This window comes from Paramisgurnus dabryanus, chromosome 14 (assembly GCF_030506205.2).
Source record: "Paramisgurnus dabryanus chromosome 14, PD_genome_1.1, whole genome shotgun sequence".
Classification (NCBI taxonomy): Eukaryota; Metazoa; Chordata; class Actinopteri; order Cypriniformes; family Cobitidae; genus Paramisgurnus; species Paramisgurnus dabryanus.
The window spans coordinates 17,147,478-17,164,773 of NC_133350.1; the positions used below are offsets into that span (position 1 = coordinate 17,147,478).

Consider the following 17,296-nt stretch of genomic DNA (forward strand, 5'->3'; position numbering starts at 1 on the left):
ATTCTAAACACGTTTTTGTTTACTAATAATTTTGGTTTCTAATCTGGATGACTGGATGTTAATTCATCTGAAAATACAGAACAAGACGCATGATTAACTTGCATTTCCATAAACCGTTTTTGTATAAATATCTATTATATTTATGCAACAGTAACTGAGCAAACCTGATTCTAGATTCAAGATTCAGCTTGTGTCAAAACCATTGCATTCTGGGTAATCAATATTTACACTAAAGCTTTACAGGCTTTAGTTACTAAGGGGTGTTCATATTTATCATTCTCTTTGTTTATCAACAGTGTTATTTTTTTCACGATCAGTCCCTTATTTTAGTGTGCATGCTTCATTTCAACAGGACAACATTGTATTACATAAAGCCCTTGACCTGTTTCAAGTGTTCAAGCAAAATATTGCATTGTATCTCTGAAACCACCCACACATCTAAGCTGAGAGCAGAAGACGAGACCAAGAAGAGTAAAAACATGCCACAATTAAGGTTTTTATCGGCTCCAACATCACTTTTGTAAGAGGATCTTGCAGACCAAACTGCAGAAGCAGATTGGGCTCAATTTTCAAAACTTTAAAGCAGTTCTTGTCCAGGTTTCTTGGATTCTTGCAGCAGGTCAGAGGTGCCACGTGTTTTGTTGAGTCGCCTTCCCATGGGATTTGAGGTTTGTTTGGTTTGTAGTTTTACACTACACAACTCTGGTCCCATTATTATTATAGCTGTAGGTGTGGTTTTAACAGTTATGTAGGTCCTTTTTAAAGTATGTTTTGAATACTTCATAATCCAAGAACCACACAAATTTTACTGTCAGCTTTGATTATACCAAAGAGACAGAATTTAACCTCATGCAACTACCTGCCTGTCAGGTAGTGTCATATGATCTTGTGGTCTCTGAACCAGTGTTACAGTGGGAAAACCACATGTAAGAAGTTATACAGTGATGGAAGACGTCAGCATACAGCACTACCCACAACACAAACCCTGATCAGCTGGTAGTAGTGTACAACAAACCCTGGGCATGGAAGGAGCCTTGTGATATGTTGTTGTGTGGGTGTGTTGGGGGAGGGGTGTATGTGAGGGACAGGGATGACAGCGGCCTCTTTGTCTTGGACTCTTGGAGCCGTGTGAACGCGTCTAAGTTGGCCCTGCCTCACGTGACGCAACTGCCCTCACTCCTCCCTGTCCTTTGTTTGGCCAATCTGGGAGCCACCCCTGGTTGAATGGGATTATAACCCAGCAGGGGATTGATTCCGGGGGCCTGTATCTGGCTGGCCTGGGGTCCCTGTGAAACAATGCAGATCCACCCTTCTTGCCACCCCTTCTGTCTTACTGCTCCCCTCCGGCCAAAACTCCATCATGAGACCCTGCCTGCATATGAAGCCAATGGGAGGCTGGTGTTCTTGGGAATGTAGGAGATGCTCAGGAAGGCTGTCTAGATGGAGATGCGTTTGGTTATGTAGTCCATCTGCTGGTGTCTGGGAAAGGTGTTTACAAACATCTGGTAATTTCATTATTTTTGGCAAAATTCTAAGTTTTTTTTTTCATTGCGGTTGACTGTTCTAGAGCTACCGGGAGAATTGAAGGCCAAAATTGGGCAGCAGAGCTGTCTGCAATGAAATCCCATTTGCTCTGTATGACTGCATATTAAAAATCAAAACCATTCAGATAGGCTGTAAATGTGTGGTGCCTGATAAGGACACAACAGATGTAATGTTTTGTGTCTTCCTACTGTGTACCCAAATCTCTGTATTTTTTTAAGCTCGCCATTAATGTAGAAGTCAAGTGATGTGACACTGTTTTATGTTTCATCATGTGTGCAATTGTTTTTGGACTCATTGAAGATGTGGAACATTGGGAATGTAAGGGAACGTTTGTCAAACAGATGCTTTACGTCTCTCTTCATGTGTTTCCTCTCTCACTTTTTGTTCTAGTGCCACTCTTTTGGCCAGGGGTGTGAGAATTCCCTACAGTTGTGTTTGTGGGTGGAGTCTTAAGGCCTCTACTACGTTACAAAAGAAATAAGAGGTCATAAATGGTTAGACACTAGTGTAAAACCACTCTTGAACATCTACAACTTTTGGCACCTGTTTTAGTTGTTTAACTAAAGGATTGTTAAATAAGCCAAAGCCCATTGAATTGTGTATGTGAAAGTATGCAACTGTCCTGCACAGAGGAATCATTCTGCTATAGGAAAAATGATGATGTACCAATAACTGTGCTGAAAGAAAATGATGGGGAGCTTTGCTTTCTGATTTGCTGAGCAAGCAGAGTCAATAAGAGCCAGATGATCCAAACTAGAACTGCACGTGTTGGTTCTCCTAAACACAGATCTGCCATCTTTGACTAAATGTGTTTTATTCCATATCCAATTGAGGAATTGAGTAAGAGAGTCTGGTTGTTGTGTAATAGCTGATTATCCCCCTAACCAGTTGTAGTTAGTAGTGCTTACGAAGTCAAGCATCATTGTAGCTTATTAATTATCTTTTAACATTGGTTTTACACCTGGAAAGGTCAGGTGTAGTTTTTCCCTCCATTTCCTAATTCTTTTCCTAGGTATTTGTAGTAATCATTAACTACTTGTTTGGCAAAACACCTGTTTGTAAAGCTACCAAAACTGATACTTGTAAACTGTAGATTTTCATACATGTTCCAGATGTTGCAGTCTCTAAAAGTGGTATCTCCTTCTCTCCCGACAGAGCCTCATGAACGGGTTGTGCAACCCGTAGTGCCGCCAAGCTCCTTTTTGCGTTCCTCCAACGGACTGCAGCACCTCCCTACTGGAAAATGTCTGCAGCGCAAACGCAAAATGATCGGGAGCAGCGCTGGGGCTGCTTGGAATCTCTGGGCCTCAGTCAGAAGGAGCTGGTCCTTGCAGAAGCACTGCAAATGGAGTACGACGCCCTTGCCCGCCACCGACAAGACAAGGGGCCTGCAAATGCGCTACCCCCTGACACCACCAAATCATCCCCCTCGAAGAGTGAACCATCATTGCCTAGACGTGTACCCAGCCCTTCTTGGAATAATTTGCAACCGGGTGTGCCGGCATCTGATCCCACATTAAATCACGACCAACCCGGGGTGTCAAATCTATCTCGTTCAGCAGGCGAGTCCCACAGCTTTAGTAAGGAGCCTCGTTACATCTTGGATGAATGGGAAAATGATTTTGAGGGAACATCGCAATTGTTAATGAAAGGACTCCCACCACCCGACGAGCCTCCACCGGTACCGCCCAGAAATCCCATCCCCCAGAATGATTCGTTCATTGACCGTCGAAGCTCCACACCAAGGGATGTAAACCTGTATACTCCTGAGGTGGACCAACCCAAGCTTTCCTTTGGAGATGTTCTGAACTATGATAACTTAAATGACTCCCTTAGCAAGCTGAATGGTGATTGGCCATCACCTCGAGGCCGAAGAGTAAATGGGGATAAAACGGGGAAGGCGGTGGCACGAAGCAACACCCTTCCCCCTCAGGTTCCCCCTCGCACCTATGTTGCATCTCAGAAGAGCACTAGAAGCCAACGCAGGGTATCAATTGATCCGGTGAGCAGCTTTTCTTAAAACTCACCAAATGAAGTATTCCCATTTCATTTGCAATTAACTAACAGGTTTTCATTTTCTTTTTTATCCTTTTAGTCATCTTTTGGGCCCAGGTCTAATGGCTTTGGATATGAACTCTTTCAAGTGTCTGAAGAGAGGGATGAGGAAGTAGCTGCTTTCTGTCATGTACTAGATGTGTAAGTTGCTGCTCTTATGTTGTTTTCACCAACATATTTAGTAATATAACATGAGGTATCAAAAAAATAAATACCCACAGGCATATTGCTGAACGAGTGGTTTGTTTAAAATTTTGACAGGCTGCGATCGGCGTACCCGTGTAACGACAGCTCTAAAAATGCAGGGTTTGTGTGGAGCCCATGCGTGACGCCGGAGGAGCTGCAACAGGGACTGGGGGTCAGCATCAAGGTCACGGTTTACAGTGCCCACTTCAGAGAACCAATCACTTTCTCCTGTGATGGTAAGCTAAACCTTTTCAATTTTTTTTATAACCCAACAATACAGCCAGTCAAGCTACACAATTTCTGCATATGTTTGTACTTGGGAATCAAACCCATGTCTTTTACACTGCGATTGCATTGCGATAACAATTGCGATAGAGGAACTAGAATACAGTGCAAAGTTTGTAGACTTGAGATTATTAATATTTAAACATTCTGCATTAGTTTAGTCATAATTATTTTTGAGCTGTGTCAACACCATGGCTTTTTCCCCACATCCTGAAACTTTTTTGAAGGTACCAGAGAAACTCTGGAGAGGCTTTGGCCCCTGAATTCTCTTAATAGCATTACACTGAATGGGCGTTCTGCCAGCCATCTGTTTTGTGTACTCAATTAAAAGAGCCAGCTTTTCATTCACTTGCCTTGAAGGAACACTCACACCACCCCACACACGGAGCCACATAGACAGATATGGCCTCATGTGGAGAGATTAGAAAGGGGCGCGAGAAATGTGTTGTGAGCATGTTTTTATTCTCACTTATTCATTGCACTTGTTTTTTCTTTTGTTTTGCATCATTTGGCATGATTTCCCTCACATATGCCCTTTTTCATGGCAGCCTGCCATATGATATGATGAGCACAAATTGTGCTGCCATTTTAACATATGGGTCCCTTTTCACATTACAAGCACATTTATATGCAGTTAAATGATTGGGATGTTATAAAGTAATGCAAGACTCTCAATTGTTTTTATCCACTAATACAAACAACTTAAAAAATCATCAATTCATTTGAGTCATTTTTGACGTCTACCATTGTTTACCATTTGACAAACAAATGGCTCTACCCCAAAGTCATACCATTGGTTACTCATGTGTCAGGCAATATTAAACTCAGTCTACAAATTGCTTACTTAGTTGTCTCTGCACATAAAATTAGGAATAAAATTCAAAGGTAATGATTTTACATTTTACTGCCGAGAACATCCATAAAATTTTGTAGCTATGGTGTGCCAACTTTTGTTTTGCTTTTCATTTATACTTTGTGCAATAAAATCTATTTTGTCTATGTCTGCCATCAGTTTGAGTCCATTTTAACAGTTCATTGCTTGTTTGCTGGAATGCTAGAAAAACGAGATGACGAGTGTTTCTCTACTGTGACCACACAACGCTGAATTTGCCCTGTTGGGGTGTAATTTGTAGGAAGGGTGTAATTTGTAGGAAGGGTGGATTAACCTTTATCTGGTTCATCCCTACAGAACCTTTGCTCATTTCATTTAACATCCTGCATGTAGTGAGTAAGATTGCTGTGAAAGGAAAAATCTTATCTTGATTGCTTTGTAGCATTAAATGAGTCAAATGATGTTGCTAAAAACATTATTTTGTGAATTTGGTGTAATGCAATGTTTTTACGCGGTTTTAAAAACATTTTCCACATGCCGTACATTATTGTACACATCTATGCTTTTCTAATGTCAAGAGATTTTCAGGCCAATCACAATGTACAGATTAGCTGGCCAATCAGGGACAGTTTTGTACAAAATCTGTGTGTTTCAGCAAAAAAGGGAAATCTGGAGCTACAAAAATGTATGGGATGTGGAAAATAATGTCTTTTTGAACCATAAACTACACGAACATAGAATTATACCAAATACACAATGTTTTTGGCAATGAAATAGGTGCTCTTTAAACAAATTGATACTCAAATATATCAATGTTCCATATTTGAGTAACATACAAATGCCATCTGCTATCTTGAAGCTTGTTACTGAAAATCCTGCACTGTTATGATGCTATTGTCACACTACAAAAAATGTTAGTTGTCACTATGAAGTAAATTTCAATCATGAAAGTAAACTTGTTTTTGTAATGGCTTTGCCTAATGAAATGTTCATTCCCTCCTACCTTCAGGGTCCTCAACCATCGACCTGCTGATCTATCAGACTCTGTGCTACACCCATGATGATCTGGATCTGATTGATGTAGATGACTACCTACTGAAACTCTGTGGCCAGGCAGAGTACCTTAAAAAGTAAGAGCTTGTGTTTGGGAAGTAGGCTTATGCAGTCTGTTTTAATGTGCATTTTATGGTGGATGGATTTTATGCTGGCCTAGCTGGTAAACTCAGCAAAGCTCGTGTATGTAAAATTTACTGGACCTTTCTGATAATTCTGGTTGAATATAAGTCTTGCTAGATTAGTTGGAACGTCTTCCAAACCCACACGGACAAAAAGCGGGCCTCTGCAACCTGCCAGTGTGCAGTGTGTTGCTCAAATTTTCCCATTTAGTAATATAATACACTTATGTTTCTCAAGCACTTCCATTGTCGTGCTGTTGGGAATGGGTGATTCCAAAAAAACAAAAACAGGCCAAGTTTGTGGTCTAAATTCATCCTTGTCGTATAACTGAGGACCTTCAATTGTGGTTACATTAAAATAAGCAGTGCTTATGTCTGCGGGCTGCTTTAACCACATTGGGTTTTCCCATGACACGACCACCATTTTGATGGCGGCCTTAACAGCAAATCGCTCATACTCTTTCTGTTTTCTTTTTATTTTAAAAGGACACTTGCCTTTTCAGAATATGTTTTCTGATAAAAAGCAAAACAGGCTGCATTGTTTCAGATCTATCTGGCAAGAAAAGCAGGTGTGATTCGTTTAAGTGTGTGTGGGTTGGTTGGTTTTGCAGCTGTGTGGTAGGAAGCGTGTCCTTTCCTGATAACCGGTGAAAAAGGAGGGACATTGTGTGTGTGACTGTTGTAAAGTAAAATGTTTCAGAACAATAAACTCCTTCAATCACACGGCCACTTTAAAACAATGCCAGTGGTGCAGTGGAAATAAATCCTATTTCTAAGGACAGTTCACCCATAAATTACAATTGTCACTGTTTACTGTCCCTCATGTTGTTTTAAACCTGTATGAGTTTGTTTATATTGTTTAACACAAAATAAAATGATCATAGATTGGAAACGCACAGCTCATGGTATTGACTTTCACAGTGTTTGTTTTTCTACTATGGAGATCACTGGGTACAGTCAACTGTGTGCTTACCATCATTTATACCAGATTATCTTCTCGTGTTCAACTGAGGAAAGAAACTCATACAAGTTTCAAACAACGTGAGTGAGAGAAAACAATGACATAATTGTTATTTTTGGGTGATCTTTCCCTTTATGTACTAAATTAATGTTGACATTTCAGTTCCTATATGATGTTATGTTAGAGCATCTTTTCATTGAAAAGCTCTGGATCAGTATAACCCTAAATGATTGTGTTTTCAGATTTTACACTTTACTTCAGTAAACCCTGTGTTAACATTCTTGTATGCATATTCATATTTACATATCACTGGTTGGATAACTATGAACTTTAACTCCGTTAAATGTCACACTTGCTATCATTATTTGCCATTAAGTGTTTCTCTATATTGTTCTCTATAATAGTCTATGAATATTTAATGTGACATGCGTTGTTTAGTTAGTGATTGGTTGTATTTTGCTTAACTGTTTAAGACAGTGCCATATTACCCAGGATTTAACTTTTTCAAGTGTGAAATGTTAAACAAAATAGGCGGCTTTGTTTTGAAAGCTTGGATGCCGGCTTGGTTCTGCTAACCATTGCTGGTCTCGCTCTAGTGTTTCCCACCACAATATTTCCTCCATTTTTTTTTTTTGCTTCTCTGTTCTCCGATCACGCGGTCTTGGCTGGCATCTGCACTAGGTTATTTGTATATGTCAGTCTGATTGGCCAACACCTGCGTTGGCGCTTAAAGTTGAGACATTTTCAGCTTGTGCCGCTAGCAATTCCAGTGAATCCACAATTCAGTTCGGCATCGCATGATGTCATCCACTCAAAGTAAATAAAATTCACGCCCCATGTGAATGGATCATATAAAGAGAGATTAAAATGGGTTTTTGTTTGTATTCCCAAATCTTTTCTTGGCAGTACTGTAAAGTTCCTTGTAAATTTAAAGGAACAGTATGTAAGAAATGTATATCAATTAATCATAAAATGGCCCTGATATATCACTAGACATTAAGAAATCATTTTAATTTCAAATATTTGTATCACTGACAACAGTGGTCTGGCCAGGATATTGTCATTTAAAAAGTGGAGTTGCAGCCCTCAACTGATGTTTATGTTGTCATTTTGTGTATTGGCCACCAGTTGTGTGATTGCAGTACCAGTTTTAGCCACAATCCTACATACTGTTCCTTTAAGTATGAACAAAGTGATGATTAAAGCCTGCAAATCTGAAGGTTTCTTGTCTTTTCTTGTCTTTTTCTTATTAGCAATCAAACTCTGGCAAGCTTCGAGTACATTCAACAATGTCTGAAATTTGACTGGGACATCAGACTCATCCTCACCAAAAGAAGTTCTGTCAATATGGAGCTCGCTCGAACGGTAAGACCACAGTTGACACCAGATGTTTCAGTGACCCAGCAACTTGTTTTTCTTTTGTTCAAACGGTTGAAACCGCAGGAAACACCTGTAGGAAAAGTTTTTTTTAGACACCTAAACCCAACAAACCTACCTAGTGTGTACTTGATTCAGGAAAATCTTTACAAAACGTTGAGCCACAATCAATATCCTGCCTAAACCCAATTTCAAAATTTTTAAAAAGTTAAGGAAATGTAGTCTGCCTTGCCCAAGAATGGTTTCAGCGTCATAAAAATTCTCAAGTGCTTGTAACTTGCCATTTAGAGTACAATGAATGAGTTATGTCTGGAATGTGCTTTATGAAATGTGAAACCCGAAGTGCATTGGATTCTTGAATGATTGCCTCTTTTGATTTGTGTTGCATCAATGGCGTTTGTTTTATAGACAGAAGATGATGAGACTTCATCCACCATGAATCACAATATTCTGCTGCAAGAAAGACCAGTGAAACAAACTGTGACCAGGTGAGGGAAGGAGAGGAGATCTTTAAGTGCTTTAGGTTGTTGCATCTTGGTATTTGTTTTATCTGCTGTTTGATTCATCATACTCCTTTTGTTTGTGTGACGCAGGGAAGCACTGACATTACTTCTAGATACCTTTCATAATGAGGCGGAGTCTTTCGTTCTGTCCGAGGTAAACTTCTTACAAACATTCAGTTTTACACTTTCAGGGTGATACCACTGAGAATCACTTGTAAAAAAGACATTTTTAAATAACAGCATTTTGATACTGGCAGTGTTTACATTTTGACAATTAACATGCCAATACCTTAAAAGCATCTCTTCATATTTAGGTGAATAGAAAAAAATGCACAGTGTTTTCAAACTCCTACCCCCTGTTTGTTTCTATTCGTTTTATTCTTCTTTTGCTTTCCCTCCAACTCTTGTGTTTGTGTTCTTCTGCAGATCGAGTTGTCGTTGCATGTGGAGCGGTTAGTGCAGTCTGTGAAGGCCCTGTGTAGTTCACTAGCAGCTGTCGAGACGCCTGACATCACTGCTGCCCTAAACCAGCTGCCAGCCTGCCCCTGTAGACTACAGCCTAAAGTGCAGAAGGTTGTGTCTTTGAACACTGTCTCATACACATGCAACATGAGAAGTGTTTTGGAAACCTAATAAGCACACTTTAACATGTTTTCTGCAACACTGCTGTTTTCTTGTTCCTCAAATCATCAGACAAACCAGTTTTCCGTTCTGCTTAAACTGGTAACACTTGAAACTGCTAATCTTCCTAGAAATGCGTTACCATTCATGCTTTTTTTTGGTCTGTAGGGGTTTTCGTTTCTATTCGAGAAATGACAGTTTGTGTGTGGTGCTTGCTATTATGCATGCTTATGTATCTGTTTTTCTGTTTCCTGTCATAGGATGTCAGTGTTTTGGCAAAGAAAGAAAACAGAGGTACTGCAATGCTTGTCATACTGACCTTAATCTAAGGCTTAGATTTATAAAACGCACTACTTAGTAAAATATTGAAAAACAATGGTGTTTTCCTTTAATATGTTCTTACCTCAACTTAGACGAAGGAATACATACCTTTATTTAGAAGCCACCGAACACTTCAATGTCAAAGTGCTGCAAACAAAGTGCTCTTCTGCTAAACAATGTAGTTCTCATTGTTTTTATCCGCTTGTACTATCACCACGTTTTATTTTGTACCATACATACTCGTGTAACTACTCGTGTAACAGTCTTCTAATAGGGAAAACATGGAAGTGTTTGGTGGCTTCTAAATTAATCTCTGTTTGGATCCTAAGGAATGAATGGGGCTAGGCTAAATGCTAACATATTTACGACGCGCTGTACAAAGATTAAGTCAGCGCATTGAAAAAAGATATGCATGTATTAATTCGCCTAAGTTGATGTAAGAACAGTCAAATATTGAAAAACGGTGTTGTTTTCCTTTAAAACTTGGGTCACCATTTCACAATTTCTCCAATTTTGAAATGTAGTCATTAAAACTATGATACAAGTTAAACATCGTCATTACATAATTTTTATAGTTCATGTTTAACTTCATCTACATAGTAGTCAACCTTTGCCAACATTTATGCACACTTAAGGCCGAAGTATATAAAGTATATAAAACTCTACTTTGCAAAGCTGTGTGTTCGACTGTGCGCGTACATGTAAAAAAACAGCTATACTTGGGCTTTACTTCACGGAGTTAATTTAGGAATGTAAAATAAATATTTTAATTCTGCAGTTCATATATGGAAACAATGGTGATGTTTTTTATAATCCTATAAGAATGCATAAATAGCGAATAAATATAAACATACGTTTAGTAAGTTTTGTTAAAACATCTTGACTGGTAGTCTGTCTTTCCTGGGGTAACAGAATTGATGATGTACTGATTCTAGTGTCTTTTGTTGGAGTATATATATGTAGTAGCAAGGAAGTCTGTGACTAAAGATGGGAATAAACAGGAAAGATGTGCAGCTTGAACGTTTACCAATTTTATTGGCCCCCATACTAATTCCGTGCATTAAATTCTCCTGCTGTTCTATCCATTTAGGGATTCATGACCATAGCAACAATTTTTTTTGAAGATTTAAAATCCGGTTTAATTTTCCTAAAGGGGAAGATGAAAAGTGGCGTTGTCATAGTTTTCCACTATAAACCTTAATCTTGTAAGCCCAAATGCCTCTTTCCCTTTGCTTATTACTGCCAGATATTCAAATCATCAGTTTTGTGGATATACTACACACAATCTTTTAAAAGGTTATGTAAGTGAGGGGTCTTGTATCATCCTGAGGGGATTTATTTTGCAATAATGACTATCCAACTGTACATTACCTTGCTTATTACAGTGCCATTTGCCAAGTAAATGGATATGAAATATTGATTTGGTGTGAAATGATGCGATTATGTGAGACTGTGGAGTGCTACAAGAGTTGAGCACTACAGTTGTACACAATAGTTGTCACATTCAACAGCCAAATATAAAGATTGTTAAAGAAAAATTGATTTGTGTGTAGTTTTGCATATCGTGACCCGCAATATACAATAATAGAAGTTTTTCCCTTTACAGCGAAAATCGTAGAAAAGTTGACCGCAGCCATCTTGGATCTCGTGGAGCTGTACTGTAGCACTTTCAATGCTAATTTCCACACAATGCCACACAACAGCAGAACCACGACACCCGTACAAGAAGCTGGAATGGTCACCAACGTTCTGTCCTTCAACGTGTACGCAGCTCATCGCGTTCCCATCACTTGGGCTGCCAGGTACCACTTCTTGTGTTTGGTTTTGTGTACTCAAGATGTGCAGCATCAAACCTTTAAATTGTGTAAATTTAAAGGGACAGTTCACCCAAAATAAAAATTCTGTCATTGTTTACTCACCCTCATGTGTTCCAAACCTGTGTCTTCTGAAGACAAAGGAAGATATTTGTTATCAAACAGGAAGCAGGAACACAATTGACGTCCGTAGTAGGAAAAAACTATGGAAATAAATGATGCTTAAAAAATGGTGTTTGGTTACAAACATTGCTCAAAATATCTTCCTTTTGTTTTCAGCAGAGCATAGATATTTATACAGGTTTGAAAAAGTTAACAAGTTTCATTTTGGAAGAACTAGCCATTTAAGTGTTTGAATCATTATAACATTTAAACAATGCACTTTTATATAAGAACATTCTGTTGACAATGGATTTGAAAGTGGATTGTTTTTAGGGTCAAGTGAGTTCTTCTGTGGTAGAGTTGATTTGTTTGTTTTGCCAACGCAAACTGACTAGCTATCTGGAATAACAGGTTTGAGAATGATATCCTCTTACTTGCTTTAATTTCTAGCACTGACATCATTTCTACAAGTCCGAATTTTGAAGTAGACAAATTCATTCATTCATTCATTTTAAATTAAGGAAAAAAAGTGGTGCTACAGAAATACAGTAGTTCAGGCATATACAAAAAATGACAATACAAGTGCAGTGAACTATATATATATATATATATATATATATATATATATATATATATATTGCGCAAATATCAGAAATATTTTTATAAATATAAATTCATGACACGTAGGACCCAACATTGTTACAATTAATTTTACTCTGTGATCAAGTTGTTAAGGCTATGGAAATTATTAGACAATAGGAAAAGCTGACAGTAGTGGAGACAGATGTAGAGGAATCTGAAACATTGCTATCCACCAGCTGACTGCATTGCTGATCCCCTTCAGTAATCTACTGGGATTATTCAGCGTTGCAGTGAGGTGAGTGTGAGATCTCTTGGGAATGCCGAACCTTCTATTTCACTCCTCTCCGCCTCTTTACTATCCCGGAGAAGCACCAAATAACCAAACTGTTGCAACTGCTCTAGGGCTGGGACAACGCAAAAAATACGTCGACACAAAATATGCGCGTCGATTCGTCAGACCCAAAAAGGCGGTGCCGTAGAGTAGTAGCAACGCGAGTGTCTCCAGTCCACGCCGGCTTCACAGCAAGTGTGAGCAGTGCGTAAGCGGCGCATGTTTTTTCAGCGCCCATGTTAACAAGCATGCACCCTGCCGCATGAGCAGCGCGAGCTCGCGGCTCTGTAGCAACAGTGTTGCGATCGTTTCTGCGTGGTTCTGCTGCGCTGCTCAAGCTCAATTAAAGTGAAAGTGCTTTGTTTATGGGTTAAATGCTCGTTGATTGACGCGAAAGAGTGTCATTTTACCATAAAATCATGAATGTGATGCCAAGTGTGTTTTAAACAGTCATGACTGAGCAATTTAACAAAAAGCAATGATATATGTCACTGTTGCCAGAAGACTGCGCTTTTATTCACTCTCTGTACAGCAGTAAATGAGTCCTCATCTATCTTAATAAACTTAAGAGAAAGAGATGTAATAATGTATGTGCTTCTTAAGTTTAATTGTGTTTATATCTGTCATTACATGGACTAGAAAAGCACGAAAACAATGTGGATTAAACAAATCAAGTTATAAAAATTACACTGTGTGACCATCAAAAGGCACATTGAAGAGGTTTTGCTCATAAATGCATGTAAAATAAAGTAATTTGAACTTGAGATACTGTTACTAAACTGCACAGTATGAGCTGCAAACGCTTTATTAAATGCTACCTCTGACTAAAAATGCATTATTTTGCACTTGTATAGTCTTTTTTATTTTGAAATTTCAAGAGCAATCAACATATATTGAAATTTGTACATTCAGATATGTAAATCAACATGTATAAATTACTATTAGTTAATTAATGGGGAGATAATCGAGAATCGAATCGAATCGAAGTCGAATCGGACTAATAAAATGCATCGAAAAAAGAATCGCTAGATTAATCGTTTAAAAAAATAATCGTTTATCCCAGCCCTAAACTGCTCCCATCAGCATGGTGACAGATGTGCACCAACCCTGCATTTCACCACATCCCAGTCGTTCAGTAATAAAATGATACAGCCCTTTTCCCTCCCTCTCACATCATCGGAATGGTCTCTCCCGCCCAGTGACCTGGACTGGTGCTCTTTGTTTCCCTGTAAAACTGATGCAGACTGGGGAACAAGTCTTTACAAAGAAGAGTGTATGGGAACTCAGCATAACCTTTGACCTGTGGAGGCCAGGCAGAGGGTGGATCGGGCACCAGGCACCTGTGTAGTGATGATGGAGGACTGAGACTGTTGCATGCCATCTGGTTTAAGCAATTAGAGTCAGTGAGCGTAACTTAAATGGGTTTTCAAGGATAGTATAAACTGCTGCACTACTTTGCAATGCTATTTTTCTTTTTGGAGTGGATCCTTGGATTAGTATTCCAAACTAGTAACGTTAGCATTCCTCTTGCTTTATATTCTTCCCTCTTTGGTATTCCATTTAGCTTGGGAATGTTTTTCAAGCTATTTACATCAGACTCTGGAGAGTTTGCTTCCCATTTAGAAATCTCTTAAGCGTTTACATTGTGCCTGAAAGATGGATAACATTGGATAATTTTGGGATTAGGAAGACAGCAAAAGTGTCTGCAACTATTAACTAAGCTGTAAATCCACAAAAGCATGTTCAAGTTAAATAGTTTCATTTCTGAATCCTAGAGCAAACAGTTATGCAGGTCACACGGGAATTGTGGTTTACTCACCATCAAAGGTAGTAATGCAAAAACATGCCATTTAGTCTGAGCATGTCTAAATGTTAAATGCTGCTCTCTTGAATCACCTCATCTTTCTTGGAATCAGTCACTACTTGAATTCATAATTTAAAGGAACAGTTCGCCAAAAAGGGAAATGTCGTAATTTTCTAAGCATTATGTTTTTTCAAACTTGAATGAGTTTCTTTTCAGTAGAAAATGCTGGGTGAAAGTTTTTTACATTTGCAGTATTGGTTGCTCTTACATGCACAGTGAATGTCTGGTGCTTTCAAGCTTCAAAAGACACACAAGCACCACAAAAGATTCATAAAAGGGTCCATTTGAAATTGAATTATTCATTGCATTTTAAGTGGAGGGAATGAAAACAGACTCTTTAAGCACTAGAGTCTTGTTGATACTCACCTCCTACAGTAAACATGTTGCGGTGGTTAGAACAGGCCAACTTTTGCAAGTTTTTATTGGCCTACAACCACCACATACACTACAAACAGTGCATCTTTTAGTGCATGTCAGGTTCTTTGAAGAGAAGGGAATGGCGTGATGGTAAGGAAAAAACAAGTTCATGTTTGGGTGAAGTGTTTCTTCAAGCCTTTTAGATGTAAATTTAGCTGGCATCTGCTGATCTCACTCTCTCTATCTCTTTCTGCTTTATCCTTTCACAAACGCATCAACAGCTATGAAAATTTCTTCCTGTCCTGTTCACTCACCCATGGAGAGGTGGAGCTCTGTGCACCCCAGCATACCAGTAAACAGTCGGTCAGCAAATATCTCTTCCACCTGGTGGTGTGGGACCAAAGGTGAGCTTGCGGCAACCCCAAATACATTTACATAACATTTACATTTATGTATTTATCATTTGCTTTTATATAAAGCCGACTCAACCCCTTAAAGTTCCAATGCAGTGTTCCTCCCACGGTACGTTATTTGACAGAAAACTTCATCAAATACAACAATTTAAAAACAAAAAACATGTCACATATCTTTGAAAGCTGAGATTCTTGTGATTCAAATTATGTAAACCCTTTTAAGATACAATCAACATAGTAGGTACAATTAGTGTCATCTTTACACACTTTTTCAGGAATGCTGTACTACTCTACAAGTCTGTACTTTTTTATCAAAATGTATGTTCACTGGGAATTGAACCTATGACCTTTGCACTGCTAATGCTATGCTTTACCAACTGAGCTACACAATCCAAGTGCAGTCTCTTTGAGGTTTGTCGAAAATAAAAGGGTCTTACTGGATAATAATAATATTATTATTATTAATTATTATTATTATTATTATTATTATTATTATTATTATTATTATTATTATTATTATTATTATTATTATTATTATTATTATTATTATTATTATTATTATTATTATTATTATTAAAGATCCAATGTTTTGAACACATATTAGATCTTGGTTTGTTTACAAAGAACATCAGACCACCGTTTTAAAATAACTCATCCAGTTCAGCTTCCTGTGGCTTGTACTTTTATTGTAAGGTAATTGTATTGTGTTAGTTTTTCAGTAGACAATTGTAGTTTATTTCTTTCACCCTGGTGAATATATTTAGTCTCGGATATGTAGGTGTACATGTACTATTATAATGCAATGTGTAGGTGTTTCAAAACAAGCTTTTGATGCAAGCAAGCTAGTTTTAAGGATCCTGTTTGTTTTGAATAAACTAACTAATCTCATTTTTGTATATGCATCTCTTTGAAAATCCAGAGTTTGCTTCCCCGTCCAGATCAACCAGTTGCCTAGGGAGTCGCAGTTAACCGTGATGCTCTACGCCACCCCATTACCACCCCCTGGAGGGGCGGAGGAAAAGAGCAAACAAAAACGCAATATGGAAGCTCTGGGTTGGGTCACCATGCCATTATTTAACTTCAGACAGTAAGCATGAATCTTTTTTTTTCTTTTTTGCATTAGAATGAATTGTGGAGTGCATCACTTAATGGAGGGCATGAAAACAGACTCTTTAAGCACTAGAGTTTTGTTGATACTCACCTCCTATAATAAACCTGTTGTGGTGATCAGAACAGGCCAACTTTTGCAAGACTTTAGTGGCCTACAACCACCACACACATTAAAAACACTGTACATGCAGTCGCACACCACCAGATTTTTCAATAAACTAATCTTTGCAAAGCCGAGTACATTTTCTCTTAGATGGGATGATACAGATATTTGCTTTAGCATTTGTATTCGGGATCTATTTCACAATTCGCAAATATTTACCTTGCTTGTAAGATAAATGTAAAAACTTGAACTTGGGGGATCCCCATGTATCTATTTATACTTCATCCTTGTCCGTATCCTGTTGTTGCTTGTTTTCCGCATAGGTAAACGGATGTTAGATGTTTAAGCAAGGTTGTTGTCCTTCTTCCTTAGTGTTTTGACATGTGGGAGGAAGCTGCTGGGTCTTTGGCCTTCAACTCCAGGCAGTGGAAATGCTCGATCCAGCATGCCCAACTTCAGCCAGCCAGACAGCGTCATCCTCCAGGTTGGCCTTTTTCCTTACTTCAGACTGTATTATACAGTTAACTGTCTTATGTATATCCTACTCAATTTAGTACGGTTATGAATCATCCAAATTCTTAGTAATACACCCACATGAACTTACAAACACACTTTTGTCTAAGTGTGTGCTTTTATTTTCGTTGATTAGTCTTTTATCAAAGAGGCTGTGATGTGCAGAATAAGCTATTGTTAGGCCTAAAGATAAGTATTTTTTTCCAGTCCCATTGTAATTTATGCATGTGGACATGCAATCCAGAT

General features: G+C 38.5%; 1 protein-coding gene across 1 annotated transcript in view; it reads left to right on the forward strand.

Moving 5' to 3' along the window:
- Nucleotides 1-17,296, forward strand: part of pik3c2b (phosphatidylinositol-4-phosphate 3-kinase, catalytic subunit type 2 beta) — a 41,052-nt gene that overhangs the window by 861 nt on the left and 22,895 nt on the right. The window contains exons 2-14 of the mRNA XM_065241364.2: nucleotides 2,701-3,547; nucleotides 3,641-3,741; nucleotides 3,862-4,022; nucleotides 5,913-6,033; nucleotides 8,293-8,404; nucleotides 8,825-8,904; nucleotides 9,010-9,073; nucleotides 9,346-9,492; nucleotides 9,801-9,834; nucleotides 11,468-11,663; nucleotides 15,193-15,315; nucleotides 16,244-16,411; nucleotides 16,910-17,021. Coding sequence (XP_065097436.1) covers nucleotides 2,789-3,547; nucleotides 3,641-3,741; nucleotides 3,862-4,022; nucleotides 5,913-6,033; nucleotides 8,293-8,404; nucleotides 8,825-8,904; nucleotides 9,010-9,073; nucleotides 9,346-9,492; nucleotides 9,801-9,834; nucleotides 11,468-11,663; nucleotides 15,193-15,315; nucleotides 16,244-16,411; nucleotides 16,910-17,021 — 2,178 coding nt within the window. The 5' untranslated portion in view covers nucleotides 2,701-2,788. The remainder of the gene's footprint in view (nucleotides 1-2,700; nucleotides 3,548-3,640; nucleotides 3,742-3,861; nucleotides 4,023-5,912; nucleotides 6,034-8,292; nucleotides 8,405-8,824; nucleotides 8,905-9,009; nucleotides 9,074-9,345; nucleotides 9,493-9,800; nucleotides 9,835-11,467; nucleotides 11,664-15,192; nucleotides 15,316-16,243; nucleotides 16,412-16,909; nucleotides 17,022-17,296) is intronic.